The 13,343-nt window shown below is 50.8% G+C and overlaps 1 protein-coding gene across 9 annotated transcripts in view; it reads left to right on the top strand.

Annotated features, from left to right (window-relative positions):
* Window positions 1-13,343, top strand: part of Exd (PBX homeobox extradenticle) — a 46,334-nt gene that overhangs the window by 15,648 nt on the left and 17,343 nt on the right. For all 9 annotated transcript variants that reach the window (XM_076818433.1, XM_076818432.1, XM_076818435.1 and 6 more), the window contains one exon: window positions 12,196-12,449. In XM_076818433.1, coding sequence (XP_076674548.1) covers window positions 12,196-12,449 — 254 coding nt within the window. The remainder of the gene's footprint in view (window positions 1-12,195; window positions 12,450-13,343) is intronic.

Raw genomic sequence — 13,343 nt, 5'->3', positions numbered from 1 at the left:
GATGGCAGGCGATCGGTCGATCGGTGGTATTCCTTCGGCTTCGCCCATTCGTTTTTCCCCGCGCAGATGTACCTGGAGAACCTCCTGCGCGTCCACGCGAATACGCCGCCGGAGATTTTCCAGGCCAAGTGACACCGCGTTATTCGTGGGATGCACAGGCCATAGATCACGGTGTTTTCAGCGCCCACATCCCCGACCAGCAACACACACGGCCCGTGCACACAGGGACGCGCCGACTGAGTTATTTTCTGACCATTGCCTCTTGTCCTTCCGCACGAAACGCTCGCGTACAGTTTGCTGCACCGCGCGTATCGCGTCCGTGTTTATGGAAGCGTACAGGCTGATTCAGGAGTCGACGGAGACGAGTGGATGGATAGAGGGTCCCCGAGCCGTCTTTAGAAATAAAGTTGAAAGGTAGGATCGACTCTTGAACGCGACCCGACTCCCTGACTCTCGGGGAGCAGCAGTTTTCAATTATTAGCTGCGTTAGGCCCCGCGTTAGCTGATAGGAGCACCTACGCGAGTTGAAACGGCACGTCGAGGAGGGGCACAAAGAACGGAAACGCTTCGTTCAAGTTGCGCGTTCAGCAAAAAGATGGTAACGCAGCTTCTCCCCTGCCTTGGAAGCGAAGTTGCCACGGAACCTTCCCTAAAAGTTAGTAACGTTTCCATCGGAAGCGCGGGTAAGTCGGATTTTTGAATCACCCTGTGGCTGCGGTGGATACATAAACAGTAGCCCCGGCAGTGTGGTGCGGGGGGTTGAAATACATTTGAACGACGTTGCGACACACGCGCGAATCCTCGTCTAGAAACACGAACGCAGACGCTCACGTATACCGGGTGGCTCGGAAGCGGTGGTGGTCGGACGCGAGAGCCACTCGATCAATACGCCACGTTGCCTCCTGCGCCTCCACCCCCAGGAACGTCGGTCTCTACCCCCTGTCGCCTCTCTTTCTCTCTCTCTCTCTGCCTCTCCTTCTCCCTTCCTCTTCCACCAGCCAGCTAGCCAGCTCTCCCACCTCTCACCCCGTCTTCCTTGTGCCCGATGTACTGCTCGCCCACCCCTCTTGGAAAAGGAACGACGGAGGAAACACGCTCTCTTTCTCCGTTTGCCTCGTCGTCTTTCCCTCCGCCCTGGACGAGGATTCCGAAGGAAATACTCCGCAGCTCAGCAGGATTTTTCCAGTCAGGAAATAACAAATATACACTCCTAGGCGAAACGAGTAGATTTTAATGGAGAATTCATGCGACGTTGCGCCGGCGACTCGGATTTACAGAGACGAGAGAGGGAGCCTGGTCGAGCCCCGGTGAACGCGCTGCATGCCATTCAGCCAGGTGATTCATTCCGCGGGACTCGTCTTTGAATTTTTGCGACAGAGACCCTCGAAGCGGAGATACCTGCTCCGAGCGCACTCGCCCCGTGTCGGATGTTACGCCGCGCTGGACCTTTGGAAACTGGATTAAGCTTCGGTAGCCCTTCGATTGGAAGTTGCAGCACCTGTTTGGACGCGGTTACGCGAGACGGTTGATTTGCACGCCGTTGAAACCGGTGTCCGCGAAAGTTTTAGCTTACCTATTTCTCGCGGCTGCTCGGTCGTGGGAGGACCGTAGCAGGTTATAGAGTCATTAGACGGTATAGACCACGAAGCTCCGTAGACATTAGGTTCCGCAGTGCACACCGCGGCCTCTTGTCAGGTCCATTTAATCGATTATCGTTTCCGTTGAATTTTACAACGGGTGTAACTATAAATCGACTCGGCTATTTTCGCGCGTCTGGCTCGCAGCCTTTCGTACCGTTCCTCGTCTTCCATTACGATAGCGTAAATGCGTTTCATGCTTATCCGTGTTACCGTGTCGGTCAGATCTTTGCCGGGAACGCAGCGACGTTGTGAGAAACGGTGACTTTACCTCTCGTTCTCCGGACGGAACGGTACGTCGAGTGTATCGCATTAAAAAAAGAAGGTGGATATTATGGCAGAGGGTAAGGGAGCAAGAGCAAAGAGTAATGGGCTTGGGTAGACAGAATACGGTCCTGACCATGCGTGCACAGAGCTGTTTCTACCCTTACGGCGGAGAGCTTGTAGGAAGGCGGGGCGGGACGGGGGTGTACACATTCGGTACACCTGTGCTGTATATTGCGGAAAAGCCGGACTTGCCAGGCAATAAGAATTTCTTTCTCGATACGCTTTTCTCTCTCCCTCCCTTTCCTCTTTAGTCTTGCAACGTTTTATTAATACCCCTTCCTCCTTCTCTTCTCCGTTCTCGTTCCTGACGTATCCACGATCTTCCACCCTTCTGCCTTGGCTCCTTACCACCGTCGCGCTCTGTTCTTCCTCCGCTTCCACTGCAACGAACTCTCCGCACTGCGTTCCCTCCGTTTATCGCAGGTATCTCTGTGCTGCGTTAATCTCGCGCTATTATACCGCGGCTCGCTTCGTCAAGGGCTGTTTCCGCGTTAAATTCGCGAGGAAAGTCTGCGTCTCTCCTAAGGCAGCGGCACGTTTTACGCGTGCTCGTGCGGTGACAAAAGTTTGCGCAAGGCAACGCGGAAAGGCCTTTGAAACGACCCGATGAATTTCGTTGGATCGTAACAAGAGGGAGAGGAAGGGTGGAAGGAGAAGAAGGGCGCGCGCGATCTGCGGCCCTCTCGTTCCTCGTTAGCTCGTCGCGAAATATCTTCGGTCGTTATTAAGCTATTAAAAAGTCTAGTTATCGTTGTCGCGGCGTACACAGGAGAGACAAGTCCTCGAGGGTTCCCGAGCAGGAATGCCACTTCAATAACGAAGCCGAAGCGGAGTCGAGGGGCTTAATTTGCCTCGAGACGCCGCCATGTACGTTCTCTCCGGAGCGTTCCCCCGCGCATACATACATCCACGCCGGTGGATGCTTTTCCTCCTGGCCTGTGCTTGTACACCTTCGTGGGCGAGACGTACGCGCACCGCTCGAGCGTGTCTAAGCCGGGGCCCGCGCGTGTGTGCGTCCCTACGTGGCACGTAGAGTACATAGCACGCCTAGACCATTTTGCAGCATTCCTGCCATTCTAACATCCGCGTTTCATTAAAAGATCTTGCCCGACCTCTTGGCGTAGCCGCGCGCAAGGTTCCAGCGAACCGAGGCGGAGGTGTTCGCCGGGAGAGCGCGCAGACATCGTGCCCTCGACCAACTCGAAATATCAGAGAGAGAGAGAGAGAGAGAGAGAGACGGGCAACGAGGAAAGAGGGAGGGAGCCAGAGGCCACGTAAGCTCACGGACTCTCTCGGCCGAGATATTTTTGCGCCGTGTAATCTTTTTGCTTGAATATATTAACGGCGTTCTTTTTCTGGAGCCGAGAGATCGCTTCTAGCGAGCCTGCAAAGAGGCGCCGAGAAGCGTTGAGTGCGGAGTTTATGGCCTTGGTATCGCGACCACGCTTTCGACGCTGGTTCCGCGCGCACCCGAGTTTCTCCGCGTCGACCGGAGGAGAACAACCACCGGCGACTGGCAAAGATCTCGGGTCCCGTGGCTGATGATTAAATTGCTACAGGAAACGTATCGTTTCTACGGTCAATTAACGCTGACATTAGGCAACTTGGACGCCCGAAAGCTTTATTCCCTATTGCTCCTTCGGTGACTTTATGGGGTGCGGATCTAACCGAACTGTCACCCCCGAGCCGAACGATAAGATTTTCGAAGGGACAGACGAAGATGGAGGTGGAGAGCATCGAGGGTGCGGAAAGGAGACAGACGAAGCGTGCAGACGCAAACGCAGTACCGCCAGTAATGCGGCATAATACCCCGTAAGGGGGTTAGGAGTAATTCCTGTCGGCCAGAGGGTCGTCCCTTTCGACATTTACGACGTGTTTTACGCGATCAAAGCGAGCCGTAACAATTATTGGACGATTTCGCGGCCGTAAAATTTTATTCGACCCCCACGGCCACCGACGCGCCGCTTCCACCCTCTTTTCTTACGCGACCGGCGGTGGAAGGGATGCTCCGTGGTTCTTGCACGCCGATCTCCACCCTCCTCCTACGGCTGTCCTTCTTCGCTGCAATATGATATTTCTCGTGGTTTTGCAGGTTACAATGTAACGCGAGGCGAGGATAAACTCGGTTGAATAGGGGGCGTTCTCGCCGAGGATTTATGTCTTAATTAAAATTTTTCTTCTTCAACGCAAGAAAGGTAATACGCGAGCTACAAAGTATGCAACAGCTGAAGCGCAACACGGACAGAAGTAATAAACAGAGCAGCGGCTTTTTCTTGCAACATGTATGGCACTGCGCAGGTAGAAATACGAATGAGGAGCGAACGGGCACTTCTCTCGGCTGTCCGTATCGGTGTATCTGAGGATATCCTGCTGGCGAAACGCGCAGCGTTCATTACAGAAGTTTCTGGAACCGGCAGGACGCGGGTCTTAATTATCTTCTTTCCACGCTCCTGCCCGTTATGCGGCTGAAGCACTGGGTCGTCGCGGTTTGCGCATTCGCAGCGCGAGTGGTCGCGCACGTAGCCCCGCCGAAAAGTACGACCGCGGAGAGATACTCGTTCGTTGCCGTTCCGCTCGCAGTCGCGCGGTGCAAGGAGAGGGATCGATCGGTCGTTGGGGACACCCGGTACGTGGGGTTGAGCGCGCACCATACGTTTGGCCGCGTTTTCGCGTCGAGTTTTGATTTACGGCGGTCGGAAAAGCCGCGGCGGCGAGCGGGAAAGAGACGAGCACCACCGGCTCCCGCCGGAAGCGCCTCGAGAAACGAGGAAAATAATAAAAGCAGAAAGGGGGGAGGAGGAGGGGTGCACGCCGAAGATATGGTCGAGCGAGTTGGACGCTCGGAACTCGGGAAGGAAACGACGGATGCCCGAGAAAAAGGGAGCGATGGGCGAGATACGGCGGGAGGAAAGGAGAGCACTGTGTCGACGCGCTGGAAAAACATACCGCGGCGAAGTTGCGAGCGCGAGAAAGCTTTTGCGGAGGATTCTTTTCGGGGAGGACGGAAGCACGGAATTGCCAAAGAGCGAAAGAAATCGTGGAAAAGTTGGGATCCGCGAGGAACGGGAAACGACCGACGGAGGCAGAGGCGGCGTCCCGACCGGAAACGCGGCGCACCCCGTCGTCTACCAGGTCCGAAGCGTTATTATTACCCGCGGAGAGAGAGCTCTCTTCACCGCTCCGCTCGCTTGATAACTTTTACGCGCTCGGCAATGTATGCACGCGAGCGTCGGCTTACGGGGCGCATTACATCGCGTAATAGTCCAGTGAAATTAGGATCTGTCTTCGGAATAAATACCACCCAGCTAAATTTTGGTATGGGCCTTTATTTGGTCGTTTTAAGCAATGTGTCAGAGGGTTGAAAAAAAACAACTGTTTTTCGCGAATATCTCGTTATCTAGCAGTTTTGCGACAAAAATAGCTATTATACAATTTATAGCCCAGGAAATTCTCTACGAAAAAGGTGCTATGAGTTTTTTTCGTAGGAGTAATGCGAACGCCAGTATCGTCTCGAGTGTGTTTCACGTTGATGTTAGCAGCTTCCAATTTTTGAGACAGCTTAGCAATATTCTACTCTTGTTCTTTCTGATGGGATATGAATTGAGTTCTCTGTTTTTATTCTTATTAATCTTAGAACTATCTTTATTAATTGATGGAATACTTTCCATTTACATATGAAAACTATAAATTATATATATGTAAGTTAACAAATCAAATCGAAACTTTGAGACTTCTATTCTCGGGTGTCGTCTCTGTATATATTATCTTTTCATATCCCCCTCTCTCTCTATGGCCGCCAGGGCCGCACGTCAAGGCAGCGGCACCCCATCCTCCAATAGTACATCACTTTCTACTCGCTCTACACGTGCTACATCTATTGATGCTGACGTTCTCATTACTCCTACGAAAAAAACTCATAGGACCTTTCTTGTAGAGAATTTCCTGGGCTATAAATTGTATAATAGCTGTTTTTGTCGCAAAACTGCTAGATAACGAGATATTCGCGAAAAACAGTTGTTTTTTTTCAACCCTCTGTAAAATTTTTAGCAGCGGTCGGATCGATGGGGATTTTTGACATATTGTTTATAACGACCGAATAAAGACCCACACCAAAATTTAGCTCGGTGGGAATTATTCCGTAGATTGGACAGATTTCCGTCTAATTTCACTGGACTATAACGCCACTGGATTAAAATAAATATTTCATTTTTTTTGCGGGGATTACGCCGAGTAATTCGGGATTGCGTATCACGGTGGGTTACAACATGGCGCGCGATGCGGCTCGTCGTATGCACTTTTTAAAAACTGGTTTGATCCCGGGATGGCGCGCGTCTGGTTTCGTTAACGGTTTCCTTTTTTAATGACTCTGGCGATATTTCGCGCGGATTGGACGAGTAGCACGTTGAGCTAATACCGTAGGGATTGTTCGTTGGGAATGTAAGACGGGTGGCTCCTGAACTCGAGGAACGATCTTCTTTTCCCGCTCGTCCCGACGGCGACGATACGATAATACCTGACACGCGACGATCTTACCTTTCAGAAGGCACTCGGGCAGAACTGGCGCTCGTAACGGAGCGAAACACGATATCAACAACGCTGAAAACACCTCTCGTGTCTCGATTTCTTTCGTAAATCAGAAGAGGCCCGGATATTCTTACGGCTCGGTGTCGATATCGGATCCCAGGGGTAACGCTCAGGCTCCTCTTCTTTCAGCTTGCCTCCCTTTCGCGGCCCCGTGCAAACTCTCCGCCTTGCCGACAGGATTCACCCTCGAATTAAAAGAGCAGCCATTCTGGCCTCCTCTTGCCTCCCTTCCCTCCTTTTCCACCCTTACCCTCTCCCTGCTCGTCTTCTTACATCTGGACCGTCCACGCGTATTAGGGGTCGAGCGAGAAGAGGTCGAAGGTGCGAAAGAGAGACGGAGAAAAAAATTGAATGGATTTTGGGAATCGATTCCCTTAGACGCGGCCAACAGGCGCTTGAAAGGATCTTTGAACTGGGTCAGGATTCGGGTCTACCTGATGCCAGCCTGGGGCGCGCACGTAATCTCATCTGGCTGCTTCCAGGCTTTGTAGTTTTCATAGACAAGATGGCATTTCTCGTACAGACACCACATTTGTTTGCTTGCACAGAGCAGTAGGGGAGACCGAGGCTAGTTGACTAACGAGGCTAGTTGACTAGTTCCCTTTAATTGTTGTATTATGTTATAAATTATGCTGCGATTCGCGATATTGAAGCATACGAATGACCAGCTTGCCATTTAATGTGTCACCGTGACAAAAACTTGCGTGTTCTATCAGTGAGAATGAAAAATCTGAAAAGGTCGACGGGAAGTAAATATTTTTATTTCGACTATTTATGAATTTTTGTCCACTATGTACTGCTTGATGTTTTTTTCATGAATATTTTGTGGAAACGTGATACGTTGACTATAATTTGGGGTATTTTATTATATCCGGTGCGTGGAGGTTTTGTACGTACGGCCCTTAACATGTTGACAATGTCGGACGGGGTTACTTGACTAAGCATAGGATTACCACTAAAAATTGTACTTCTTATCCTCAAGATGCAGTCGAGGAAAAGAGTTTAGCTGCTCAAATCCACTTCCCCCACCACAAGTCCTTCCAAACTAAGCCTTACCCTCCCTTAAAACTCTCAGGCCTTCCAAATAGACCGTAACAAACAAGTACAAAGTAATTACAGTATCTAGCAGCATGATACTTAATAAAAACAATAACAGTGTGAAGGAGTGAAAATAATCAACAAATTTTTTGGTCGTAGGATATATATGTACGCTTTTCGTATACTATATTGAGGGAATTGGCTACGTATATATACGCCGTTTGTATATATTGATGAGACAGCGTATATATCTCCATGATATTCTTCAACTAATCCCACAGCTGGAATTTGTTGACTTGTTCGTCTCACTACTCTAAATATAATAAAAACTACGACCTAGACTCAATTAAAACAATTTTAAAAATTAAGCCTGTATACCTAATGAAATTTGTAAACTTTTGGTGTGCAACGAGTCAACAAACTACCAATGGTCTACTTATAAAAATTAGAAATGTTAAAAATTAGTCATCTAGCCCCGGTCTCCTCTACTTTATCGATTCACAGCTTCGATATTTGCAATCGCGAAGCTCTTGTGTATTTTACCCCAATGCTAATTGATGTTGGGTCAGTCATCACTAATTTCCAACTTCGTTTGCGCGACCCCATACGCCACCTGCGACATCCTCGCAAATCATCGACCTGCGCATCTCGAATCGTAACTCGCTGCGAAAAACTCCTAGCAATGAATAAAGTCGATACACCCTCGCCTCTGACAGAGACAAAAGAGAGCATTGCATGATTCTAAGGGTGGGTATGTCGCCTTCATTGATATCATCCCGGAGATTTAAGTGACGGGGGAAATGCGCGCACGGTATGCTTTTTGACCCGCCCGGTGATATTCGGCTCTTGCCCCCTCTTTCTCTCTCTCTCTCCTTTCTTCTTTCCCCTTTATGCACGGCGTATCCGTTCCCATCCGGTTCGTGGCTCTTTCTATTTCCCCCTTTCCTCTCTTTCTGTTTTCCTACGGTGAAAAGCGGGTAGCAGCCGACAACCCTTTGTTACCGTGCCTTATCTTAATTGCTTTCACGGGTTCCCGTTTAGATCAATACACACCGGCGCCCGCTCGCTCGCTGCGCGTTGCCATACCTCCGCTCCGCGAATCTAAATTATCCCAAGGGTTGTTTCGACCAGGGATTTTCGATTTTCTCTTCCCTCGGCCGTTCCCACTTCTCATTCGCCCCCTCTGTACACACGGACCTTTTGCATATTTAGCTTAACTCGTTCCCTCGATCCGATTTATCTTGCCGGGCGTACACGTCGCCTCGTCGCGAGTTAATCGCGAACAATTTGACGCACGGGGCGGCCGGTTTCGTTGGGTCCCTGGGAAAAAGGTCTCGCGGACGTTTAGCCGTTATCACGAGCCACCATTCACGGCCGGATTAACATATGTGCGCGGCAAGGGCTGGCCGTTTCTTCTAAACGACGGATATTTTGTCTTCCGCTGGAGTAGAGGGACGCGAATTAGTCGGGCAATTAGCTCGATCTTCAACGGGGTGTCATATTAACGTAGTTCGCTCGGTAACGACCCTCGAAAACGACCAGCAGCGTCCCGTTGTCGAGCGCGTGCTCGTATAGCGGGCAGTGTTTCACGCGTGGCGCAAGTGTTGTGACGAATACGTGCGGCTCTGGTCGACAGGAAGCTAGACGAGAGGCGAGCAGGGAGGAAGAGCGCGAAGGGAACAGGAAGGGAACGCGTTGCTCGCGTGTCCTCGTGTGTGCTCGAGTGACAGAGAGACTTTGAGAGTACAGAGAGAGCCGAGCCGGCTGGGCAGACCGTCTGAGTCGTAAAATGTTAACTGCTAGTAAAACTGAGTTTACGTGCTTGTAAGGACCCCCGCAGGAGGTTACCAGTCCCTGTGCCGAGCCGACCCGCTACCAAGGGCCTCCCCTTACACCCCCTTACACCCCTTAATGGCCAGATTATTGCCCGTAAGCCACCCCCGATTACTTTCTTCCCGCTCGATAGCCGAAAATAATTTCAGTCGTGCTCTTCATTCTTCTCGCGGCTTCGTCAACTCCACTCGAGTGTCTTATCATCTTCAGCGGGGTTCAGGCTCTCCACCAGAGAGACTAAATAAATGCGTCACCGTAAACATACGGTCAACTCGTGAACGGAGCCAGGAATGTTTAAGGCGCTCCTCTTTAGGCTCGCGGTGCCATCCGTCAATAGAACGAATGGAAAGCGAGCAGGAGGTGCTAGACACGCGCTTTTTACAACCCTCCCGCGCCTCGCGACTTCCTACCCACGTTTTTTCAGCGCTCATGTCTCTGCGCTCGCACGTGTTTGCTTTAGAGTCGACGGCTTCTCGAATTTGGCTGACCACGGCGAGTGAAGGAGTTACAGAGATCTGGGTCAAATCATCCACGTGTTAAAGCAAACTAGCGTCGAGACAACGGCCTTGCGAGAAAAACGTGCGAAGGCGAGCAACCGCGGCACACTTGGGGTGGCAAAGAAGTATGTCCAATCTCGTTCACCTCCCCTTCATCCCAGTGAAGGATTCACGGCGTTTCTGCACCAATTGGCGCTGTCATTTAATTATACAATTTACGACATCACTATGCAGATTTAATACTTTCCACTGCTTTCAATTTAGAGGAGCAAGGAAAGTCAATCCCCATAAAAAACTTAAAAAAAGTAAAAAAATTACGCCAAGTACGTGAAATCAAATAAATTACAAAAATAGAAGATAATAATAAGTACAAAATAAAAAAAATCATCTTGACGAAAGTTGACGAAGTTGAAGGAGAAGAAGAAAACTTACCGTTTCTGACAGATCCATGATACGATATTACGATATCTCTGTCATGCGTGCACAGATTTTATTGAATTTGGTCTTGATCGAAAGCTTATATGCGGTTTACATAAGAAAAATGCCTTTAAATTTAGAAAATATTGCAGGAGTGATGAGATATTAACGAAGTAAGTTTCAGGGTAGGTTGTAATAGCCGTGCGACGAGTAAATGATAGCTGTAGCGACAGTCGACACATACAGGGTGTCTTTCATGTACTTGGCGTCAAGACGCTACCGCGTCTCTAGATTTGTTGAAAATCTTCAGTAAATTCGCAACATTTTTCACAATTATTCCACGCGTTTTATTTCGCCTCTTTTGAAACGAACGACGCGGCCCGAAGCTTTCGCGTGCTTAATTACCCAGAGTAGCGCGAAAAGTTCTCCGCGCCACGGCCTACCCAAGTTTTAACGATACCCTTCTCTCCTCTGCGGAACTACCCTCCCTCGGTCGTAGCAAGCATATCCACGTTTCCGGGTAACTCGCGTTATTTCATCTCGCAAGAATTCAATTTGAAATTCGCTGCAACGTATCCGAGCGATTACCGCGATTCGCCAAAGGAAGCTGGGAATCGAGTTCGCCGAGAATCAGCGAAAACTTCCAAGACGATTCCCCTGTGTGGCGAGATTCATTAACGAGCGCCAAGTCTCCGTCGCGAAGTTGGCGCGCGCGGCGTAACATCTTCCTCAAAGAAACGGTTCCCCAGTGATCGACTCTGTGTCTTCACCCTTCCAGACCGTGGGTCCCCAGGAGGAACTTCAAACTCCAACCCCTTCGCCGGGACCGCGGCCCTAATTGTTACACTTCGTATAAATGCATTAGTTCCGCGCATTCGTTTCACGCTCCCGCGAATCCCGGCCAACTTTCTCGCTCCCCACGTTCCTCCACCACCCCTTCCGTCTCTGGAGACGTTCCTCCAGCGAGGAAGTATAAAGCGCGGCGGAAAAACGCCCTAACGAATTTAAATTACTGCCGCAATAACCGCGGGCGCGATTAATTCAAAGCGCGAGAGCGAGCCGGTGCCTCTCCCTCCGACGAGGCGGATGGCGGGGTTTCGAGCGTAATGCCATCCATTTAGCGGAGTGTCGCGATATATCGTGACGGTGGCTCTGGCTCGATTTAGACGAAATTTACCCGACGCAATTACATACCTGTTTCGCGGTGGACAACAGGGGGAGGGCTGTTTAGAATCGCTGGAAGAATAATCGCTGCGCGAGGGGGGAGGGTGTGCCTATATCTCGCGGCAGTTTGCTCGAGTGCGGTGGCTGTCGCTCATCCCCTCGGCGCGCTTAGTCGCGCGTGCACGCGTTGGTTTATGCCAAGAGGGTGGAAACTGTCGAAGATGGGGTTGCATCTTTCTGGAAGAACTGTCACGCGGGGTGAGCGCCGGGGAACAGAGGAGGAAAGGGAAAGTCCCCCGGTCTCTGTGGTTTTATGGGTCGTCCAGCTCCATCATGCGCCGTAAAAGTACAATAAAACCACTGTTACACCGTGGAAAACCACCCCCGGTTCTAAAGCACTGCGTGCATCGGCCCTTAAGACAAAGAGAACGAAGGGTTCCAGACGGGGACGGAGATACGAGGGAACGCCGAAGCGAAATTGATTCTTTTATGATCGGTAAACGCCGCGCGACTTTCCCGAGCTGCACTTTGCGTTCTCTTCAATTCCACGCTCTCCCTCCGCGAAAAATTCACGCGATAATAAAATGAACCGCCCTGTTGGTTAACACGGCACTTTTATCGTCCGCTGTCGAGAGGATTTTTCGAGCGTCCTGTGTAATGCGAAATAATAACATTCCTGCAATTTCCTGCTGTTTCAGTGCTGTCGTTAAGGAACACCCAGGAGGAGGAGCCGCCCGATCCGCAGCTAATGAGGCTGGACAACATGTTGATCGCGGAGGGTGTTGCTGGGCCTGAGAAGGGTGGCGGCGCGGGGGCGGCAGCGTCGGCCTCGGCGGCTGCAGCCGCTGGACCACCTGGACAACCTGACAACGCCATCGAGCACTCGGACTACAGAGCCAAGCTTGCCCAAATTAGGCAGATTTACCATCAGGAGTTGGAGAAATACGAGCAGGTTCGTGAACAGACATCTTCTCCCAGCGAACTCGGTGAAGCGTTGTATTCTAGCGAGCTACTTCTCAGCCACATCCTGGACCAGAAACCCTATCTACGTATTAATAATAATACTATCGTAAGGCTGCTCGAAAAGTGCAGGGTGAACGCCCCAGATATCTCGTGCAGAATCGCACCGGCAGCGTTCCAGTTAGTTGAAAAGTAAAGCGTTACCGGATGACTCGGCGTTATCGAATCGAAGGGGCTCGTGTGTTGTAATTTTCGTGCTGGAATTTTTTGCATCCTGGAGCAGCGTGATAAGGGACCAGTTAGGGGGCATGCCTGCGGTACGGAACACGCGGCTCGTCTCTGTTGGACGATTTGCGTGCTAATGAACCGAGTAGCTCGCGCTAAGTAAAATCTCGCGTGTCGGGCAACCCGGTCGGCTGTATCGCGAGCTGCGGATCACTTTAACGCGGAGAAATGCCCCGCGGGTTATTGAGTTTGCCGCAGAAATCCGTGGACATTCTGAAAGCTCAGCGGCTACCGCGCTCCTCCCCGCTCGCTTCGTAAAGTAAAGCGTTCTTCTCCGCGTTAACTTTTCAACCCGTTGGCCACGTTTTGGAACGACTCTTGGAGGATCGTTAGGATGCCCACCTCCGGGAATTGAATCGCATCGATCGGTTCCTCGTCGCGCGTTATCTTCATCGGGAAAATTGGACGTTGCTCGAGGTGCATCGCACGCAACGCATATTCAATTGCTGCTGATTAATATGCGCGCGATTGAAAGAAGAAGGCAGGTGGAGCGCGGCACGCATGATTCCCCGTCCAGCGACGACTCACTTATCAACCATAAAAGCATAATTCTTCTCAACGCCATTCACTCCCCTTCGCATACTTTGAAAATAACCCGTGG

This window comes from Andrena cerasifolii, chromosome 8, assembly GCF_050908995.1.
Source record: "Andrena cerasifolii isolate SP2316 chromosome 8, iyAndCera1_principal, whole genome shotgun sequence".
Classification (NCBI taxonomy): Eukaryota; Metazoa; Arthropoda; class Insecta; order Hymenoptera; family Andrenidae; genus Andrena; species Andrena cerasifolii.
Note: the sequence above shows the minus strand (reverse complement) of the source record. Positions and strands in the feature narration are given on the sequence as shown.